Source organism: Panthera onca, chromosome B4 (genome assembly GCF_046562875.1).
Source record: "Panthera onca isolate mPanOnc1 chromosome B4, mPanOnc1 haplotype 2, whole genome shotgun sequence".
In the NCBI taxonomy this organism is placed as follows: domain Eukaryota; kingdom Metazoa; phylum Chordata; class Mammalia; order Carnivora; family Felidae; genus Panthera; species Panthera onca.
In genome coordinates this window covers 35658502-35682045 of record NC_138345.1, presented here as the reverse complement: position 1 = coordinate 35682045, position 23544 = coordinate 35658502, and the positions used below count along the sequence as shown (strand labels likewise).

The following is a 23544-nucleotide window of genomic DNA, read 5'->3' as shown; positions in this document are numbered from 1 at the left end:
AACCTCTCTGGGCCATAGAATCTTTGAGTGTACATTAAGAAAGTGAAGCCTTGCATCCTCCAAAGTCCCTTTCTGTTCTAAACATTTTGCAATTTTCTTGGTGCTCTGTTAAAGTCACTTAACTTTTCTTGGGCTATTTTTCAGAGTGGGGTCTGGGGGTTGAGAGTTGGGTGCCTGCAGCTCTGAAACCTTTCCTGGGCCTTGGACGAGTAGGGATTTGGTAGCTTGGTCCATGGGACCAATCTTAGTTGCCACTCTTCCTACCCCTTGAGCCCCCAGTGGCCTGCCAGCCAGGAGGCACCCAATTATTACTGGGAGTTCCTGAGGAGCAGACGGGGAGCCCAATATTGCCCTTCCTGGGAGACCCCAAGGGAGTGGAGACCAGGCTGCTTTCTCTGGGCAGAAGTGCGATGGGGGCAGTGAACTTGGTAAGTACAGAAGTCCTCTGATGGAATAAGGTCTGTTACTTTCATCTGGGTGGTTTAAGACATTTTCAAAAATAGATGTTTAGAAATAGAAGAATGTTAAAGACAAACTTTTCTAATATCCACCTGTTTGGACTTTGGGCTAGAATCCAGCTCTTCTTGACTTTTGGGTCAAATTTCTTCCTTTGTGCCATGCTGGATTTTTAGGGACCAACTTTGGCTGCTGGCTGGGAGATAAAATGATCTGTCCTATATTCAGGGTAGAGGCCAATTGTGTGATAAGGCATGAGTAAGCTTTCCCAAGTTGCTGACAGGTGTCAGGAAGGAAGGTTGGACCCCGAGGTGTGGACATTCTGTTCCATGTCTGCTCCTGTTTCCCACCAAAAGCCTCAGGAAGAGCCATGCCCTGGTCCCAGCTCAGCCCCAGGAGCACAGGGGTGCCGATCACCTGGTGCCTCTGCTGATTGGAGATTGAAGACAAAGCTGCCAGCAGGATGCTCAGCAGCCTGTCGATACCACAGAGGGAAGTGGTCCATGGTGAATATGCTGGCTTCATCCTCAGGAGTCAGGAACTTTCTGCAAGGAGAAAGATTTGGTACCTCCCCCTAAATCTGGGAATATGTTCATCCCTCTTTCTTTTTACACAAGGTCATCTTGGCTGGGCCAAGAAGAGAGATTCATCTCTGCCTTGGTAGAGTTGCAGGTAGAAAACATTAGCCCCTAGTTTTACCCCACACAATGTTCCCCAGCAATTCCTGCCTTTTCCAGAATCAAATACTGTTGTACCTGATGACATATTAGTAGCTAGAGGAGGTATAGAGCCTGTATTGTGAAAGAACACCTTTGTTTTTTTTTTAATGAAAACTCCTTTGCCTGCAGGGTTTATTTCTTTGGGATATAGCCCAGTTTCCTTTTGTCTGGTTAATCGGCATGTCTGAATGGGGAAACTGTATAGTCAATTCTATCACTGCACTAATAGAAGGGCATAAATTCCCCCCAAATGGTTACTTCAAAAGTCATTGCCTCCAGGGTTTAGAATGCAATATGAGTTATCTTTTTTTTTTTTGAACAGCTTTACCTTGCTAATTATGGTTTTGCATTCCCTGAACACACAGCAGCCAGCAGAAGGGAGTGTTGGTCCAGAAGCAGAGTGGGAGGCAGGGAGAAAAGCTGGTTTGTGGATTAAAAAAGACACTGTGGATAACCCACAAGGTGGATAACTGAAGTTTGATTTTAAGAGGGCTTGGCTTACATATTCAAAAGAAGCTCTCCTGCACAATTCCTGAGTGGCCAGGTGTATCATGGTCTAGGTGAAGGGAGACCTCTGGAGTTGCATGGTGCCCATGCGGCCATTTGTGGTGGCTGTGTTTGTAAGCCAGGAGAGTCTCTCTGTATTGAGATTTTCCTCTTCCATTCATAGAAGCCTTTCACAGAAGATTTAGGGAAATACGAAGGATGCTTTTATTCCCTTCATACTGCCAGGTGTGGTTCACCCTGTCCAACTTTGGCCAGCAATGACATGGGTGTCATTTTCTGTGTGGGGGTGGAAGTGTAAGCAGATGAGGAAGTACAAGTGGGTGGAGAGCTGGAGGGGTAGTAAGTGTGGGGAGGTCACTTCCCCACACTGCTCAAGGCCTTAGAGTGAATCTACAGTTTACCTACCAGATTTGGTCCATTGAGTCATTTGCTCTGTCTCTGACAGGGCCATGGAAAGGGTTAGCGAGACAGCGCTCTCCTCTGTTCACCTCTCTGGGAGTGAGGGGAAGTGGGTGAGGGAGAAGCAACTTTGTTTTCCTAGAAGGCCTCAGCTTTCAAGCAAGTATGGATCTGTCAGAGTCCTGGAAGAAGCTTAAAGATGGCACTCCGTGGCTGAGTGTGCTTGGATTCAGTGAGAGCAGCCATGTGTGGATGGGAGACTGTGAGGGCCTCCTCACTGTTCTCCTCCAAGTGCCTGGTAGCCTCTGCCTATTTGAGTCTGGTGGTTTGTGGAGTGGCAGGTGGCTCTGTTCTCCTACCCCCACCCAGCACCCTTTTCTGGCTCCCATCCTCCCCTTGCTTCAGTATTTGGTGGGGAGGACACCCTGGCAAGCTGGTGTCCCAAAATGTAGGCTTTGCTGGGAGCAGCACTATTGACATTTTAGGCCAAATAATTGTGAGGATGTTTAACAGCATCCCTGGCCTCTGTCCACTAGATGCCAGTAGCAAGCCCCCATCCCCTAGCTGTGACAACCAAAAATGTCTGCGGACATTGCCAAATGTCCCTGGGGTGGGGATGGGGGAAAATACCCCCGTTTTAGGGGATATGTAAGTTGTTAACAAAAAAGGGGACACAGCCAAATAATTTCACTTGTCACATAGACACTGGTCCCAGTGGGAAAAACAACTTCTGGTTTTCCCTTTATGGAAGTGATTAACCCTTCCAACTTTAGTCTCATCCACTCTCTTCTCTGACTGGGCCACTGTCCCTTCTTTCTTGGGGATACCTCCAGGATGCATCTAAAACCTGGTGGAAGAGTTACTTTTCTGACCCTCCCAATCTGCAAACCATAACCTTTCCACCCTCCTTGCATTGCTGGACTCCAAGAGTCAGCCTGCCCACATGCCACAGGAACACCTTTTGGGGATCCCGCTCCCTCTCCAGCATGACTCACTTGTCGGAGACCTTCTCGGAGCCTACAAATAAGCTGCTTCTGAGGAGGCCAGCCCGGGTGCCCAGGAATGCCATGTCCACCACCTGCTCGGACTCGCTGTGAAGCAGACAGAACAGGTGTCGTTATCATGCAGTGCAGTGACAGGACTAAGAAGAGGGCATTGGGGGCACGGGGAAGACCTGTGGGCCTCTCCTAGTTCCTGGCCTGATCTTCGGGATGGGGAGCATGAAATGGACAGACACGTTGCTTGCTCAGGGGGTTGTACACACATGCACTGGCCATCCTCTGTGAGCATCATGTTTGTTACATCTGGTTACCTGGCTCCCCTGGGCAGCATCTTCCCTTGTTAATGGGGTCTCTTGGGCCTCGGCCTTTCTGCTTTTTTTTTTTTTTTTTCTCTTAATTTGTCCATCCAGGTTTTAGGGGAGTTGGCTCTGGAGGACAGAAGGAATTCAGGAAAAGAGATTTTGTCCTGGAACCTCAGGAACAGGAGCTTCTCATGACCGACACGTACATGACACTTCACAGCTTTAAAGCCCTTTTCACATGTTTACCTTATTATTGAATTGTGAAAGGAGGAGAAGCCACTGTCTACATCTACCTATGGGAACCCAGTGAACTTTATAACCTTGCCAGCAAGATTTGAGAAAGAAAATCCATTAGCTAGCTGGAGTGTAACTAGTTTTTCTTATGGTCTCAAAGCCATACTTCTGCCATGATGGCACCAGGGGTGGGAGTCATCACCTCTTTTTTTTTAATTTCAGCTTTTTTGAGGTATAACTGATATACAATTGTAAAATTTTTAAGTGTTCATCATGGTTATTTGATATATTGTGAAAGGACTCTTCCCATCTAGTTAATTAACACATCCATCATATTAGGTATTTTTATCTTTTTTTGGGGGGTGAGAATATTTGAGAATATTCTCTTAGCTAATTTCAATTATACAATACAGTGTTAATCAACTACAGTCACCATGTTTTACATTAGATCCCGAGGCCTCATGTGGCTTGTAGTTTAAACTTTGTACTGACCTATCTTCACCCAACCAGCTCACAGCAATCACTTTTCTTCTCTCTGTTTCTATGGGTTTGACTTTATTTTATTCTTTTATAGATTCTCCATATAAGTGATATGATGTAGTATTTATCTTTCTCTGTCTGGCTTGCTTCACTTAGCATAATGCCTTCAGGGTTCATCTAAGTTGTCATAAAGGGCAGGATTTCCTTCTTCTTCATGGCTGAATAATATATCTTCATATATATATATATATATATATATATATATATATATCACATCTTCTTTGTCCATTCGTCCAGTGATGACATGTTGTTTCCATATCTTGGCTATTATAAATAATGCTGCAATGAACATGGGGGTGTAGATATGTCTTCAAGATAATGGTTTCATTTCCTTTGGATAGATAACCAGAAGTGAGATTGCTGGATAGTTCTATTATTAATTTTTTGAAGAACCTCCAAACTGTTGTTTATAGTGGGTGCACCAATTCACATTCCAATTCACATTCCAATGGTGCACAGGGGTTTCCTTTTCTCTATATCCTTGCCAACACTTGTCTCCTGTCTTTCTGATAACATTCTAACATGTGAGGTGATACCTCACTGTGTTTTTGATTTGCATTTCCCTGATGATTACTGATGTTGAGAACTTTTTCATGCATCAGTTGGCCATCTGTAGGTTTTTCTCTGGAAAAATGTCTATTCAGTTCCTCTGCCCTTTTTAAAAAATCAGATTGTTTTATTGTTATTGAGTTGTGTGAGTTTTTAAAAATATGTTTTGGTTATTAACCCCTTATCAGATATAATTTTCAAATATTTTCTCCCATTTCATAGGCTGCCTTTTCATTTTGTTCTTTTTCTTGCTTGGCTAGGACTTCCACTACTATGTTGAGTAACAGTGGTAAGAGCTCCTTGTTCCTGATCTTAGAGCAAGAGCTTTCAGCTTTTCATCGTTTTTACTACTGAATATGCTATTAGCTGTGGGCTTGTTATATATGGTTTTTATTTAATTACTTCTAACTTTATTAATATTCACATGCCTAGCCCAATTTGCTGCAGGAGACTACCTAATTTCTCTTAGTACCTAGATTAGCGGTTTTAGTGAGTGTATAAGGTAGTCAAGCCTGACGCAGGGCTTGAACTACTGAATGCTGAGATCTTGATTGAACCAAAATCAAGAGTCAGACGTTTAATTGACTGAGTCACCTAGGCACCCTGGGTTTGTTTTTTTTTTTTTTTAATCAAGGCTCAGCTCTATGGCTATTAGGGTATCCCTAAAGAAATATTGTGAAGAAGGTTGCACCATGCAATATCAATTGATAGTACCTGGAGCTGGGTTAAAACACTTGGTCTACATTCTGGAAAAGCACCAAGGTCTGGAGATGCAGATGGGACTGGCTGCCCACCCCTGATGTTGTAGTAACCAGAATTTCCAGGGGTGGGGCCCAAGGGACTCTTTCTCTGAAAATCTGCCTGATGCAATTCTTTATTCAAAAGTAGTACAGAATAGTCTAATGAGACTCCTGCACCCATAAATTAGCTTCAACAATTACCAGTCTATGCCAATATTGTTTCATCTACAGCCTCCTGCAGCCCTCAGATTATTTTGAGGCAAATCTCAGATATCATTTCATTGATAAATATTTTAATTTCTATCATTAAAATATAAGGAATGGAAAAAATCATTAATGACATTATCACATCTAAAAAAATCCACAATTCCTTAATAGCATCAAATAATCCAATAATCCACAATCCTCATGACTTTTTTAAAGCTTATTTGTATAAGAATCAGACTAGGGTCCATAGTTCATATGTCTCTTTTCTTTTCTCATCTCTCTTTCTCTCTCTCTCATTTCTCAATCTCAATTTAGATATTTATTGAACTGTAATCCACTTGCCATACAGTTCATCCATTTAAAGTGTGCAATTAAACGGTTTTTAGTGTATTCACAGAGTTGTATGGCCATCACCAGTCTATTTTAGAACATTTTCATCATCCCCAAAAGGAACCCCATACTTGTTATCAGTCATGTTTAGTCACTTTCAACCTTCCTTTCTCTTCTTTCCCTCTCTTCTTCTCTTTGCAATTTATTTGCTGAAGTAGGTTGTTGGTTCTGTAGAGTTTCTGCATTCTGGGTTTAGCTGATCATGATGCTGTGGTGTTATTTAGCATGCTCTCTTGTCCCATGTATTTCTTATAAACTAGCAGTTAGAGCTATGGGTTTGACATAGGTTTGAGTTATAGGTGGTGTGTTCTTTGTCAAGAGGCACACACTCTCTCATTGACGAGAGGTTGCAAGACAGGATTCTTCCTTATTTTATTTGTACCTGAAATACTTGATTAAAGATAGACTTCTCCTCATCAATATTTGGTTATCCTGAGATGCAACTTCTATAGAAGAGCCAGGATAAATAATTGTCTCTCTGTTTACTTGCCAGTTTAGAATAATGAGTTGGTTTCCTAACATCTTCTGAAGATGACCAAAAGTCTTTTTTTCTCCCCAGTATCATTGTGAACACAGGATTTTAGCATACCTAATATGTTTTAATCCACTGCAGTTGTCATTGCTTTTGCTGCTCTAATTTTTCCACCTATAACCAGTGAGAATCGCTTCCAGTTGGCTCTGGGGTCCCACTGGCACAATCTCATTATAGTCTTCAGTAACTTCTTGCTTCTGGTTATGACAAGATACTCCTGGCTCATTTTGTACATTTGTCACTGTCTTGAAATCAGACATTTCTCCAAGGATCGCTGACTCATTTTAATAAGAATTTCTTAATATGGACATTGAAAGTCCACAATCTGGGTCTGGGGTGCTCACTGAGGTTGGTCTTTTCAGCGTACAGGGCTAGGATATCCTTTTTGTTTCTTTCAGAGAAAATAATCATGAGTTCATTGATATTTCCAATTCGTATTCAGCAGTACATCTTAACTTCTTTGATTTAAAAAATTTGCATCTCTTTTTTTGTTTGTTGAAAACCTTGGTTCCTAATGACATTAACACAATACTATTTGCCCTACCCATCTATATAGTTTGAGAATAACAGTGCCAATGTTGTTTCTAGCAATGTGGTTATTGAACACGGTTTATGATTTTATTTATTGTTTATGGTGTGTGTTTTTAAGTCCGTTGAGGGAATTAATCTATGTACAGTTATTTCATGAACTTGATACACAGGTTTATTTGTTTCTTTTGTTTTTAATTTTTTAGAGCTTATTTTTTATTTTTTATTTTATTTTATTTTTTTAACGTTTTAATTTTTGAGAGAGAGAAAGACATAGCATGAGTGGGTTAGGGGCAGAGAGAGAGGGAGACACAGAATTGGAAGCAGGCTCCAGGCTCTGAGCTGTCAGCACAGAGCCTGACGCGGGGCTCGAACTCATGGACTGTGAAATCATGACCTGAGCTGAAGTCGGACGCTCAACTGACTGAGCCACCCAGGCGCCCTAGAGCTTATTTTTTAAAATTTAATTTTGTTTTATAATGATATAAAGCATTTACATCGTTCCAAAGTCAAATATGCAAAATAAAGCATTTTTATAAGCCTGTCTTTCACTCTCCCTAAAGTAACTTTTGTTTGCTTGTTTATTGTTCCATTAAACATATATGTGTACATATGTACATACATACATGTGTCTATATTTATATATGTGTAACTATGAAAATATATTTGAATTTCCTCTTTTTAAATAAATAGTGGAGGTGTTATACACACTTTTCTCCATTGGTGAGACCATTCCATAACAGTTTATAGATTTCTCATTTTTTACAGTTACATAGTATTCCATTATGTGGATCTACCATGGTTTATTTAACTAGGCTCCTGCTGATGGATGTAGGTTATTTCCTATCTTTCACTAAACGGAGCTGTGACAAAAAGCTCATGTATATATCTTTTCCTATTTTTATTAGTGTATCTTTGGAATATGTTCCTAGAAGTGGTCTTGCTGAGTCAAAGTGTAAATGCATTTTTAACTTGTTAGATATTGCCAAATTCTTCTCCATAGCCCTTGAAACATTGTGTATACCCATTGACAATATACAAGAGCCTGATTCCCCACAGCCTTGCCGGTAGTACATGTCAACAAACTTAGATGGTTATCAATCTGATGAGTGATGAATATAATCTTGGTACTGTTTAATATGAATTCCTTTTATTATGAGCTATATTGACCATTTTCTTATATATTTAAGGACTATTTGTATATATTCTCAGAACTGTCCATATACCTTGGTAATTTTTCCTATAAAGTGGTTGGTTTTTTACTTCTCTATTTTCGAAGTTCTTCATTTTTTGAGAATAAAAGATTGTAATCTTTTGTTTTTTAAGTTGCAAACATTTTTCTGGTTTGTCATTTATGTTTTCACCTTGCTTATGTTTTTATTTTTGCCAAATAAACATTTTTATGTTGTTAAATTTATCAGTCATTCTCTTGTTTCTGAAGTTTGAGTCATCATTGGGAAAGATTTCCTAATTCCTAGATTTTAGAGCAACTGGCTCATTTTTTTTTTTTTTTAGTACTTATATGGTTTCATTTTTTACATTTAAATCTCTGAGTCATTTGGACTTTGTCCAGGTGTATGGTGTGAGGAAATAATACAATTTTATCTTTCTCCAGATGGCTCTCAAATCAGTTATTAAAGAGTCCATTTTTTTCCTCTCACTGGTTTGACATGATGTCTTTGTCATATACTAAATTTCCACATGCATTTAGATGAATTTCTGGATTTTCTATTTTTTTACTCTTTGTCTGCCTTTCTATTCATGTGTCAGTACTACACTTCATAAATTACATGTTTTAATACCCTGGGAGCACAAAACTTCCTTTGTTGCTTTTCTTTTTCAGGAATTTCTTGACTATTCTTTCAAATAAACTTTATAATCAGTTTATCTGGATCCATAAAAATACTGATTACGTTTTTATTGGGGTTGCATTAAACTTACAAATTAATCTAAGGAGGATCAATGTCTTTGTGATGTTGATTCTTTCTATCCAAAAACACTGAATACTTCCCCATTTGTTCAAGACTATGTTTGTGTCTTCCAGGAGTGTTTTAATATTTTCCTTATGTAAGTTTTGGGATATTTCTTATAGTTTATACCTAGGTGTTTGATTACATTTTATTTTTTTCCCTCTTAAATAGGAATTCTCTAATGATATTTTAAATTTAATTTTGTTTTTATAGGTAAAGGATATTAATTTTTGGATGTTCATATTATAAACTATTACTTTACTAAATTCTGTTATTGTTTTACTAGCTTTCCTATAAATTCTTCTGGGGTTTCCAGAAATATAATCATATCACCTTCTTAGAGATAATTTACCTCTCCCTTTCCCTTCTCATTGCTTCTAGGTGCATTCTCTTGTTTGGTTGCACTGACTAATACCTTCCGACCTTGTTAAATAGTAATAAGGATATGGGAATGCCTATCTTAGTCCTGTCTTTAGTTGAGAGAGCCTCTAGCCCCGTTCAGATGTTGACTTTCATGCTTAGGTCAATTTTAACTTCATTGATTAGTTTTTTAAAACATGCATGGATATTAACATTTGTTCAAATATCTTTCTGCATCTATGAGAGTGATTATATGACTTATCACCCTAGCTTTATTAATATGTTATTTTATATTAATTCTCCAGGTCTTCTTTTCTAATATACACCTTGGTTAAGAATATTTATTCTTCAGTGTTTCTCAACATTAAAAACATCTCTGGCTATGGGGCACCTGAGTGGCTCAGTCGGCTGAGCGTCCGACTTCAGCTTGGGTCATGATCTCACAGTCCGTGAGTTCAAGCCCCGTGTCGGGTCTGTGCTGACAGCTCAGAGCCTGGAGCCTGCTTCCAATTCTGTGTCTCCCTCTCTCTCTGCCCCTCCCCTGCTCATGCTCTGTCTCTCTCTCTCTCTCTCTCTGTCAAAAATAAACATTAAAGAAAAATTTTTTTAAAAATGTCTCTGGTTAATCTCTGAACTTGGAAAGATGAAGATCATGCCCCTTCTCTCCAAACCAGTGATCCAATCCCCTGACTGCCTGGTTTGACTCCAACTTCACCTCTTGTGAGGCATATGACCTTGGGCAAGTTGTTTATCACACTTTACCTTGGTTTCCTCATCTGTAAAATGGGGATAATGATAGTACCTACATTGGAAGGTGGTTATGAGGTTAATATACACTAAGTACTTAGTGCCTGGCCTGCTATATTCTTTTTATTTTTTCTAGCTTCATTTAATTTTGTATATGTAATACATTTACATGGTTCAAAATTATACCAAAAAGTTATAAGTTATACAGTGAACTATTTCCTATTTGGACTTTCATAGACTTTATACACACACATGCACGCATGCACACACACATACAGATATACTGTTTTCCCTCCTTTTTATAGAAATGGTTTCAAACTGTACACAGTAGTCTGCATCTTGCTTTTTTAAATAGGTGGTTGTTTCATACAAAATTCTATTCTTTTCTTTAGGAGAGCATTAATTAACTTGAGTGTCTTAGGGGAGCTTGACATCTTCATGATGTTAACGTTGAATCTTCCTATTCAGGAACAAGGTGTAGTCCACTGTATTCTTAACCTCATTAATATCTTGTACCCTCCCAACACACATGCGTGCGCAAGCACACACACACACACACGCACACACACACCATTCATTTCTTTTTTCTACCTATTCACTAAACCTGATAGCACAAGATAAATATCAGCAAAGGGAGTGAGGAAATCTAAGGCACTGGTAAAGGCCAAGTTTGTACTTCATAGTGTCTTGACCTTATGTGCTGGAAATTGGGTCCTGCTTGAACCACTCTTTCCAGGGTACTTGGCAAACAGGCTTACACAGCTACAGACCAACCCCAAGAGAGAGGTGTTCTTGGAACGGGGCTGCTGCAGTGTGGGTGGGGGATCTGAGCTATGCCGGGGGGACCCACATTTGGTGCTTTTCCAGAGGGGAGAGCAGCAGCACATGTGGGATGTGGAAGCTGTGCCAAGTCCCTGCTTTACTGGGGCCCATGTGAAGGAAGCTCTCACTCCTCCCATGTCTGCCCACTGTCATCACCTTCATCTTGGACCCAGTTGTCTCCTGAGCTGCCAGCCAGGAAGTGGGAGGGACCCTGACTCAGCCAAGGGAATCCTAGGGGCTGGAGCTGCTTCGCTCCACGGAACCCCCAGCCCCACCCTGGACTGACATACTCAGAGGTGTTGAGAGTCATCGCTGTCCAGTAGGCTTCCATGGGGGCCGTCACCACCGCATCAAGCAGTACCTCCCGCACCAGCTCCTCATCGCCTGGGGACAAAATAAAAGGAGACCAAACCACTTATTTCCTCTATGATGTTGAATACAGCTCATCCACCTTTGTAAGGAATCCCGACTTCAGGGAATGGGATGTGTCTCATAAACATGTATCTGGGACACATAAAACCATCTATGTGAGCTTGAAGAAATCATGTCGTCTCCCTCAGCCTTCACATCCTCAATCCCAAACAACATGTGAGCAGAACTGATTTCTAAGGCTCTTCCCAGTTCTGGTATTCCGTGAGATTAGAATCTCTCAGGGACATCAGATCTTGCCCTGAGCCCAGGCTACCTCTCCTTTCTGCTGCCATCAGTCTGCAACTTGATCATCACCCTCCCAACACACTGGCCTTTTGCCAGTTCTGTGCACGTGAATTTACTTCAGAGCCTTTGTGCATGCTGTTCCCTGGTCTGGATGCTTTCCTCCAACTCTTTGCATGTGTGGCTCTTTTCCCTCTCTCTTTAAAAAAATTATCTACTTTTATTTAGGTGAAATCTATGTAACATAAAATCAACCAATTTAAAGTATACAACTCAGTAGCATTTAATACATTCACAATGATGTGCAGTCATCACCTCTGTCATCACCCCCAAAACAGACCCTGTACCTGTGAAGGCACTCGGGTCACTCTTTTTTATCCTCAGCATAAGTAACACTACCTGACAGAGTTGGGCGCTCTATAGGATCCCATACAGTATCCTACTCATGGCACTTACCACAATCTGGAATAACCTACACCTACACACACATGCTTGCTTCTTTGTTGTGTGGTTTCTCCACTAGATTACAAGCTCCATGAGAATAAGGGCCTCATCTGGGTCATCTCTGTAGCTTCAGTGCCTACCCCAGGCATGGCACAAAGTACATGCTCAGTACTGATTACTGATGGAGTGAGTGCACAAATGAGTGCCCTTCTGGGCCAGCATGGAAGCAAGGTCCTGTCTTAGGGGTGACATTTGTGTGTCCCTCTTCCAAAGAGGAACAAGAGGGACCCTGCTGAGGGTGTGGCCCTGTGGTTTCACCAGTTGCATCTGTGTTGGGGAATTTAAGTTTAGCCTGAGAGCCAGGCAATGGAAAACTCTCACAGACTACAGGCTACAAGATGCCATCTGGCCAAATGCTCTCCTTTGCTGAGATGAGGACTTTAGAGAACAGAGCATCAGTATCAGCTAGATGGTAGTAGGGACAGATCTAGGGACAGGTTGCTGATGCCCTTACACTGTGTGAGTGTCTCTTTGAAGGCTTAACAGTGCCCGGTGAAAGAGGCTTAAAGCAATCTCAGTCCCTGACATGGGGACACACTCATGCTGCCACAGTGCCAGGAACTTAGACAACTTTGTGGTCCCATAGGGAGGCTAGTTCTGTCTTTTTCTTTGGAAATCTCCCTGTTCTCCCTAAGCCATGGGTGAGTTCCAGGGATAAGGCTACTTGGCAGTAAGTAAAGTCCTCAGTGGCTTAGCCATAAAAAAGAGTGAAATCTTGCCATTTGCAACAATATGGATGGATCTAGAGAGTATAATGCTGAGTGAAATAAGTCAGAGAAAGACAAATACCATATGACTCCACTCATATATGCAATTTAAGACGCAAAACAAAGAAAAAATAGGCAAACAAAAACCAGACTCTGAAATTCAGAGAACTTGGTTACCAGAGGGGAGGTGGGTGGGTGATGGGTGAAATAGGTGATGGGGATTAAAGAGTACATTTATCATGATGATCACTGAGTAATATATAGAGTTGTTGAATCACTATATTATACACCTGACACTAATATAATACTTACGTTAACTAGAACTAAAAAAAGTTGACAGTGATAATGAATGTGATAAGATGTCAAAAAGTCAACACTTAAAAAAAACCACACATCGAAACCTTATCCATTAAGGTTAGTGTATTTTTTTTGATTTCACTTAAATTTCTTATATTATTTTTGATAAATGGCATATTAAAACTCACATGTAGTCAAATTTTTAAAAAAAGAAAAAAGTAGACAAAACATAAGAGACTCTTAAAATACAGAGAACAAACTGAGGGTTGCTGGAGGGGTTATGGGTGGGAGGATGGGCTAAATGGGTAAGGGTCATTAAGGAAGACACCTGTTGGGATGAGCACTGGGTGTTATACATAAGGGACGAATCACTAGATTCTACTCCTGAAACCATTATTGTACTATATGTTAACTAACTTGGATGTAAATTAAAAAAAAAAATAAAATAAATAAATAAGTAAAGAAAGAAAGAAAAAAAGAAAAAAGAAAGTCCTTGGTGGGCGGGGTCAGCACTCACACTCCAGATCTGGGTCCTCCCCTGTCAGGAAGCGGACTATGGCCTCCAGCTGGCTGAGCTTCCGATGGTCTGGGTCAATGTCTGTGATGCAGTAGATCCTGGAGCCCAGGAGAATCAATGTTACCTCAAGAAAATTCCACCTTTCTCCTTCCCATTCTCTACTCTTCGTGAACAGCGAATTTCCCACTTACCAGTCACTGGCTAAGGTCAGATCTGGGTGAAGCAAGTCATGCAGGCCTGAAACCAGAGTTCACACTCAGTACAGTGCTCCCCACTGTTGTGAGGATGTGCACCTGAATTGTTTACAAACAACTGCCAGAAAGCTTCTCTAGGGAAGGACTGGGTTTTATTCTTCCTTGTTCTCAGCTCGGAGTAGGGACTCAACCCATAGGATGGTGCTGGGTTTGTACAAATCATGCCTTTGTTCTCAGCTCGGAGTAGGGACTCAACCCATAGGATGGTGCTGGGTTTGTACAAATCATGCCTTTGTCCATGTTGCTCCTGCTTCCTGAAATGCTTTTTCTTCCCATTGTCTTGTGTCCAAATCCCACCTATTTGGATCTCTCAAAGAGCTGATACTTTGAAACCAGTGGTTTTTGCTTCATTGTCTGCATTGTACCCAACTGAGTTAAATGGCCAGTCAAAAGTAGAACTGAGATGGGCCAAGTCTGTTTTGTGTAATCTCTGTAGCCTCTTGCTGTACCTACACTAACCGTGTGTTCAGTGTATGTTTGTTGATTGAATGAGTAAATGAACAATTGCCCTACTGAGCACCTACTCAGTCCTCAAAAATAGGTGCTCAATTGAGGTTTGTTAAATTGAAGGAAAGGATGATAGGAATGCCAAGGGGAAATTTGTGGAGTCATTAAAAGGGGTACTGGACTGACATAGACATAAGGCAAATAGCTACAGGGTGATGCTCCTTTCCCCACAGTAAGCCTGGTTGAGTCCATAATTCCAAGTCCTTGGATCACTGGTTGGTCTCACCCATGGAAGCTGGTCTCTGTCCCCTGCAGGAATGTGCCCTGAGAATATCTAAGTACAGAAAGAAAAGTATAGGAAGAGAGAATGCACCATGGAGGCCCAGGGAGTTTGATCGTTTTGGGGACAGTGGAAGACAGGGAAGGAGTGTGGTCTAATGCCACGGATGTATGCTGTGAAAGGGTGAATGCAGGGGTCACATGGGAGCATGTGGCTGGCCACAGGGGGTCTGCCAAGGACAGCTGCTGGAAAAGTGACATTTACACTGGGACATGAAGAGTGGGTCCAAGTTAGGTGGGATAACTGGAGAAGAGAGCATTTCAGGGGAGAGCAAAGCACATGGGAAGATCTTAAAGCTTAGTGCATGGAGAAATGACCAAAAATAGAAAAAAAACCCAGAAGGCCATTAAAGGTCGTTTAGCAGTGACATAATCTGATCTGGCATTTCTTGATGGATCTCTCTGGCAGAGATTTACAGGAAGAGAGAGGCAGGGAGACCAGTTGGAGGCTGCTGTGGTTATCCAGGAGAGAGGTGACAATGACTAGGGTGGTGGCAGAGATATGGAGACATGAGATGCACTCAAGAGATGATAAAGGAAGAATGGACAGAATGTGGGTGTTAAATGGAACTGTGACCAAACCATCCCAGGACTTCCTGAGATATCCCTGAATCCCGGATATTAGTTTTGTTCTCTCAACGTGCTCAGGCAGCTGTAAGTAAAGAACAGGTTGGGTTAGGGAAGGTGGGGACCTTGTCCCCCATCCTTCCCCACCATTCCTTACTGCCCCTCTCAGTTCACTTCCCATTAGTTCCCTACTATGGGTTCAGCTGTGTCCCCCCAAAAAGATATGTTGAAGTATGAACCCCAGTACTTGTGAATGTGACCTTATTTGGAAATAATGTCATGGCACGTATCAAGTTAAGATGAAGTCATTAGGGTGGGCCCTAATCCAATATGACTGGTGTCCTTGTACAAGGTTAAATAGACACAGATGAGAAGCTACACAGATGGTGAGGACAGAGACTGAAGAACTGTAGCTTCAAGTCAAGAAATGCCTGGGGCTATCAGGAGGTAGAGGCCAGGAAGGATCCTGCCCTGGAGGTGTTGGAGGGGGCATGGCCTCCAGAACTGCAAGAGAAAGCATTTCTGTTGTTTATGCCACCCAGTTGGTGGTACTTTGTTTTGTTAGCCTTATCCAACGGCTACAGATTTGCTCCTTTACTCTTTCCGGCCTCCTTTGTCATGACTTAGGTGAAATTCAGCTTTGTTCAAAGAAGAAACATATCCCGTTGACCTACCTCTTCTGGTCCACCAAAGCTTTCCACAATGGCAAGTCCTAGGCTTTGCCGGCTTTGACAACCAACTGGCAGATCCTGCAGCCCCGGCACACAGGACACACAGACCCCTCCTCACCAGGCAGCCTTGCTCTGAGAGTTTGCTCAAGTCTAGGACCTGGGAGACTCTGGCTCTGTCCCAGGCTGGCCCTGCTCAGTGTCCCAGGAGAATCCACTTTCTTCCCACACTGCCCACCAGTACTGGGCACAGACCCACCTTCTTCCACAGTTGTGTTCCCCAGGAGGATGTACTCTCCATGGCCCCGGGACAGCACCACTCCCAGACTATGGGGAGAACAGAGAACACAAGTGCTCAACAGCATCAAGGGCCAAGCAATGTCCAGCCTACTTCCTTGGCCTTCAGCAACTTGGAGTCTATGAATGTTGCCCCTGGCCTCACAAGTCTCCTCTAGAACTAAAGCAGCAGTTCTATGCTTCCATCAACCTCTCTTCCTGAGAAGGACTCTGTCAGTTCTGTAGGTCAAGAGCCCCATCACCTACCATTTAATTTTATTTATTTAAAACATTTTTTTTTAATGTTTACTTATTTTTGAGAGAGACAGAGACAGAATGTGAGTAGGTTAGGGACAGAGAGAGAGAGGGAGACATAGACCGGAAGCAGGCTCTAGGCTCTGAGCTGTCAGCACAGAGCCCGACATGGGGCTCGAACCCACGAGCTGTGAGATCATGACCTGAGCCGAAGTCGGACGATCAACCGAGCCACCCAGATGCCCCATCACCTACCATTTTAGACAAGATTCATCCAAAACCTCTCAGGGACCTCCTGAAATGTGGAGAGGTTTCTATGTCTCACAGGCTTTCACAAATAGGAGAGTGCTTTCCTGCCTGGTGAACACCACCATGCCCTCCTCTCTCTCCTAGTAGAACACTGCTGTTAATGTTTGCTGAATATCTGAATTACAGGTATATCCTAGAAATTCTGAGTTCATTGGTTTGGATGGAGTCAGGGCATTGACAGTTTTGCAAAATTCCTCAGGTATTCTAATGAGCAGTCAGGTTGGGCACCACACTTTATTGAGAAATGAGGTAATTCAGAGATAAGGGCTATTTGTTTCCTAAGCTGTATAATGCCTCATGTTGACAACAGTTGGAAGGAACCAAAGAGATTTTCAGATTTGATCTTTCATCTTACAATCTTTTACATTGCATCGCTTTAAGATCTTTCAGTAGATTATGTCCTACAAACCACAAAGAAGTAGCTACTATTTTTAACTTCATTTTACAAACAAGAGTCAAAGGCAAAGAGAAGTTAAGTAACTTGACTAAGGTCACACAACCTGCTAGGGGTGCAATTGGGACCCAAACCCAGGCAGTTTGGCTCCAGACCCTGCAAAGTAGGATACACTGGCAAAGCAGGTCTAGACCTCAAGTTTCCTGAAGGCAAGCCTGGGGTTTTTTTCTGTTACCATAAAATTGCCAACTAAATATGAGTAAATTCATTCCCCAGACCTGGAATTTCTGCTCGCAGTTGTTGGAATTTATGTTCCAGCCATCCCACCTCCCCCTTCCAAATAAAACATGGGTCCCTCACCTGAAAGGTGTGTCACTGATGTCTGTGAAGAAGTAGTCATTGGTCAGGAAAAGAACTCTCTTCTGAAAGAGAGAAAAGAAAAGGAGGTTTGCTGGAGAGAGAGGTGCCTGACCATGCCACTTACCTTCTCACCTAATGCCCTTGGCTTTCATTGTCTCTGTGCCACTTCCTTCACCTCTGACCCCTTTCCCTGACTGCCAGGGGCATGCCTCACCTTGTTGACCACCAGGCCCAGCAGGCTGTAGCCTTGGGGCTGCCTGATTAAGGGACCAATGTCTACACCCTTGCTGTCCCATGAAGTGGCTGTTAGCCATATGAGGCTCTTGTGTGCTTGAAATGTGCAACTGAGGGACTGAAGTTTTAAGTTTTAGTTGAGTTCATATAAATTTAGATAGCCAACATGGCTAGTGGCTACTGTATTGAACAGTGCAGGTGTGGACAGCGATGCTAGGGTTCATACAGGACCAGCTGGTGCTAAAAGCTTCTGGAGCTCATTTGTGTATGACCCCCCTACAACCTCCCCCTTTCTGGAATACAGCCGAGGGAGAGGGAGCATGATTCCCTCCACTAACCCCTTCCCAGGGCTACGTCACTCTTTTACAACTTCTTTTTCCTTTCAAAGCTGCCATCTTTTCAGTTTCAGTAGAATTGTGTAAGTTAGGGCATCAGGTAGTGCACACGGTGGTTCAGGGCCTGGGCTCGGCATCAGACAGACCTGGATTTAGAGCCAGCTCGGCCATTTACAAGCTGTGTGCTCTTGGGTGAGCTGTTCCACTTCAATTCTAAGCTTCAGAATTCTCATTTGTAAATCAGGATTAATAATAGCACCCCATGCATAAGGCTGCCATGAGGTGGTGAGTGTGACTTTAATGGATAGGGGTGGATCCAGGGAAGAGCAGGATTTGCTCTGGGCTCTGAAGTCCTGTGGATTGTCCTGTCCATGACAAGTTTATGCTGTTGGGAAAGCCACATGTTCTTATTCCCTTCACTTCTTTCTGGCTTTTAGAATAAGCTGTCCGAAGGGGGTGCAGTGGAATTTGGGTGGCAAAAAAAGTTTGTTTCCGGAAGAAACCAGCTTTAGATCAAACCTGAATGAACAGTTCTCCAGCACCAGCCTCATCCCCACAATGTTCCTGACTCCACTGTCTCAGTCAGAGCCTCCCTCACAGTGGTGCTGGGGCAGTCGGGGGCCAGGAAGGGCTGTGGTGGCCTCGGGAGCCCAGTGTTCCAAGATGGGGCTGGCTTGAGGGTCGGAACTGGAGATTACCTTTAAAATTTTTCCTTTTTTAAACAGTGTGGAGGTTCCTCAAAAAATTAAAAATAGACCTACCCTATGACCCAGCAATAGCACTGCTAGGAATTTACCCAAGGGATACAAGAGTACTGATGCATAGGGGCACTTGTACCCCAATGTTTATAGCAGCACTCTCTACAATAGCCAAATTATGGAAAGAGCCTAAATGTCCATCAACTGATGAATAGATTAAAAAAATTGTGGTTTATATACACAATGGAGTACTATGTGGCAATGAGAAAGAATGAAATATGGCCCTTTGTAGCAACATGGATGGAACTGGAGAGTGTGATGCTAAGTGAAATAAGCCATACAGAGAAAGATACCATATGGTTTCACTCTTATGTGGATCCTGAGAAACGTAACAGAAACCCATGGGGGAGGGGAAGGAAAAAAAAAAAGAGGTTGGAGTGGAAGACAGCCAAAGCATAAGAGACTCTTAAAAAGTGAGAACAAACTGAGGGTTGATGGGGGGTGGGAGGGAGGGGAGGGTGGGTGATGGGTATTGAGGAGGGCACCTTTTGGGATGAGCACTGGGTGTTGTATGGAAACCAATTTGACAATAAACTTCATATATTGAAAAATAAAATAAAATTTTTCCTTTTTTGATTTTTTTAAAATTTATTTTGAGAGAGACAGAGACAGTGCAAGTTGGGGCGGGGCACAGAGAGAGAGGGAGAGTGAGAATCCTAAGCATGCCTCATGCTGCCAGTGCAGAGCCCAATGCGGGGCTTGACCTTATGAAACCACAAGATCATGACCTGGGCTGAAACCAAGAGTCGGACGCTTAACTGACTGAGCCACACAGGGGCCCCTCCTTTTTTGATTTATTAAAGAAAAAGGCAAAATGTACAGATCTTAAGTGTATTCTTCCATTAGTTTTGATAAATATATATGGGGCGCCTGGGTGGCGCAGTCGGTTAAGCGTCCGACTTCAGCCAGGTCACGATCTCGCGGTCCGTGAGTTCGAGCCCCGCGTCAGGCTCTGGGCTGATGGCTCAGAGCCTGGAGCCTGTTTCTGATTCTGTGTCTCCCTCTCTCTGACCCTCCCCCGTTCATGCTCTGTCTCTCTCTGTCCCAAAAATAAATAAAAAATTTAAAAAAAAAAATATATATATACCCATGTAGTTACCTCCCCAGTCAAGATATGGAATGTTTGCATCTTCTAAAAATCTCTTTGCCTCCTTCCAGCCCATCCCCACCCCACCCCTCCAAGGGTGAACTCTGTTATGAATTCTATCACCTTACATTAGGTTTGTCTGTCCTTGCAGTGTGTACCTTTTGTGCTTGGCTTCTTTTGCACAACATAACATCTTTAAGACCACCCGTGTTGTTGTGTGTATCAGCAGTGTGTTTCTTTCTGTTGCTAAGTAGTGCTCCAGTGTGTGGGCATGCCAGCTTGCCTTTACACTCACCTATTGATGGGCATCTGGAGTGTTTCCAGTGTGGGGCTATACTGAGCAGCTTTAGCTGCTCCAAATATTATTGACAAGTCTTCTTGTGAACCTGTTTTTATTTTGCCTGATAAATACCTAGTAATGGAATTTCTGGGTGATATGCTAAAAGTGTTTGCCTTCATAAAAAACTGCCAAATAATCTTCCAAAGTTGTTTTTATTATACTTCCACTAGCAATATATGAGTTCCAATTTCTCTACGTCTTTGCCAGAATGTGGTGTTATCTGTCCTTTAAATTCTAGCAGAAGGTATGGAATGGAATCTGACTGCAGCTTTAGTTTGCATTTCCTTGATGACTAAGGATACATAGGGTCTGCTCAAGTATTTTGCCCATTTTTTATTGGGTTGTTAGTCTTTTTGTTAACAATCTGTACAAGTTCTTTATGTATTCTGGACACAGTCTGAGCCTTGCTTTTTCATTTTCTTAATGGTGCCTTTTGATGAGCAGAACTTGTTGCTTTTGATGAAATCCAATTTATCAAATCTTATTTTATGTTTTGTGTTCTTCATGTTTTATCTAAGAAATCTTTGGATAGGGGTGCCTGGGTGGTTCAGTCGGTCAAGCCTCTGACTCTTGGTTTTGGCTCAGGTCATGATCTCACAGTTCGTGAGACTGAGCCCCACACTGGGCTCTATGCTGACAGTGTGGAGCCTGCTTGGGATTTTCTCTCCCTCTCTCTCTGCTCTTCCCCCCCCCCCCACTCTCTCTCTCAAAGTAAATAAATAAACTTAAAAAAAAGAGAAACCTTTGGATAACTTCAGGTCGTAAAGATCTTCTATGTTTTCTTATAGAAGACTAACAATTATTGGTTTTACATTGAGGCTATGATCCATCTCAAATTAATTTTTCTTTAAAAAAATTTTTTTAAGTTTATTCATTTATTTTGAGAGAGAGCAGGGGAGGAACAGAGAGAGAGGGAGAGTGAGAATCTCAAGCAAGCTGTGCACTGCCAGAGTGGCTGGAGACCGTCATGGGGCTCAAGTCCATGAACTGTGAGATCATGGCCTGACCTGAAATCAAGAATCCTACACTCAACCGACTGAGCCATGCAGGTGCCCCTCAAGTTAATTTTTTTATGGTGTGAGATATGGCTCACTATTTATTTTTTTTCATACATTTATTTAGTAGTTCCAGCACCATTTGTTAAAAAGACTTTCCTTTCTACATTGATTTGACAAGGTGGCTTTGTTGAAAATCAGTTGATAATATGTAAGTTTATTTCTGGATTCTCTATCCCTTCGTCTATTCTGGGTTCTTTTTGTTTGTTTGTTTGTTTGTTTAGAGAGCACAAGCAGGGGAGGGACAGAGAGAGGGAAAGAATCTCAAGCAGGCTCTGTGCTGTCAGTGCAGAGCCCAGTGTGGGGCTCGATCTCATGAACCATGAGATCATGGCCTAAGCTGAGATCAAGAGTCACAGGAGCTTAACTGACTGAGCCACCCAGGTGCCCCTATTTTGTCTATTTTTATGTCAATACCACCCTGCTTGGCTACTATAGCTTTACAGTCAGTTTTGAAGTCACATAGTACGAAACATCTAAATTTGTTCTTATTTTTCAAGGTCATTTTGGGCATTATTTAGGTCCTTTACATTTTCATATAGGTTTTAGAATCACCTTCTCCTGTTCACTTCTTAGCTATATCTAGAATAAGTCTGTTCAAATTTTGATTGGGATTGTATTGGATCTACCGGTCAGTCTGATGGATGGAGAATGGATGACTTAGCAATATTGACTAACAACCTGTAAACATGGTTATATCTTTTTATTAATTTAACTTTTTGACATTCTTTCTGCAACATTATGCAGTTTTGAGCGTAGAGGTCATATATGACTTGTTAAATTTATTTGTAAGTTTTTTATGTTGTTTGATGCTATTGAAATTTGAAATTAAAAATAATTTATTTCCAATTGTTTGCTGATATATATAATGCAATTGATTTTTATAGTATTGATCTTGTGTTCTGTCAACTTGCTAAATTTATCTGTTAGTTCTAGTAGTTGTTTTGCAGATTCTTGGAATTTTCTGTGTAAACAATCATCTTGTCTATGAATAAAGACAGTTTTACTTCTTCCTTTGTAATTTTTGTGCCTTTTGTTTCCTTACCTATTGTAAGGATAGATCCTTGCAGGGTCCAGTGCAATGTTGAACAGAGGTGGTGAAAGCAGACATCTTTCCTTTGTTCACACTTTTCGGGAGAAAGTGTTTAATATTCCACCATTTAAAGTTAGCCTTTTCATAGATGCCTTTTACCAGATTGAAGAAGTTTCCTTTTGTTTCCAGTTAAATTTTGTCAAATGCTTTTTCAGCATCTATTGAGATGACCATATGGCGCTTTTCCCTTATGCTGTTAATGTAATGAATTACATTAATTGACTGACTTTTTTGAATGTCAAACTAGCCTTACATTCTTGGGGTAATTCCACTATGTGCTATCATTGCCATTTATCTTATACTTGGGTACATTATAAGCCCTACAATACAATGTCAAAACCTTTGCTTTAAATAGTTGTCTTTTTGAGGAGTTCAAAAAAAGTCTCATATTAGTGCACACATTTACCATTTCCAGTGCTGTTCATTTCCTCATATAGATCTGGGTTTCCATCTGTGTCATTTTTCTTCAGCCTCAAGAACTTCCTTAAGCATTTCTTATAGGGCAGATCTGATGGTGGTAAACTCTGTTCTCTTTTATAAGAAAATGTCTAAATACACATCTTTTGGAAGGATATTTTCTCCATACATAGAAATTTGGGTTGAGAGTTTTTTTTTTCCTTTTGGCATTTAAAACATTTTATTTTATATTGTTTTCGATGAGAAGTTAGCCATTATTTTATTACTGCTTTCCTCTAGCTTCTTTTAAGACTTTCCTATATCTTTGATTTTCAGCTGGTATATTATGGTGAGCCTAGATGTGGTTTCTTTTTCTTTTTATCTGCTTGGGGGGTTGCTGAAAATTTTATATCTTCTGGGTGATGTTTTTCACCAAATTCAAGATATCTGGGGCATTCTTTTTTGCAAATACCTTTGTTCCATTCCTTCTCCCTTCTTCTGGGACTCCAAGGACATAATGCCAGACCATAGGTAACTGAGGGATAGTTTTTTTTTCAAACATTTTTTCCAAATTTTCTTTGTTCTTCAGAATGGATAATTTCTATTTATCTGTCTTCAAATTCACTGTCCTTTTTTCCTCCAACTGCTGATAAGCCCATCCAGTAAAAATTTCATTTCAGATATTGTAGTCATCA

The 23544-nt window shown here is 41.6% G+C and overlaps 1 protein-coding gene across 4 annotated transcripts in view; it reads right to left on the bottom strand.

Annotated features, from left to right (window-relative positions):
* Positions 1–23544, bottom strand: part of CACNA2D4 (calcium voltage-gated channel auxiliary subunit alpha2delta 4) — a 114044-nt gene that overhangs the window by 47324 nt on the left and 43176 nt on the right. For all 4 annotated transcript variants that reach the window (XR_014137908.1, XR_014137909.1, XM_060658831.3 and 1 more), the window contains exons 19-25: positions 17552–17613; positions 16217–16284; positions 13874–13919; positions 13683–13780; positions 11294–11387; positions 3077–3172; positions 874–1001 (exon numbers count right to left, since the gene is read on the bottom strand). Coding sequence is in view for 2 of the 4 variants with exons in the window: in XM_060658831.3 (XP_060514814.3) it covers positions 874–1001; positions 3077–3172; positions 11294–11387; positions 13683–13780; positions 13874–13919; positions 16217–16284; positions 17552–17613 (592 nt within the window). In the remaining 2 variants the exon portion in view is untranslated. The remainder of the gene's footprint in view (positions 1–873; positions 1002–3076; positions 3173–11293; positions 11388–13682; positions 13781–13873; positions 13920–16216; positions 16285–17551; positions 17614–23544) is intronic.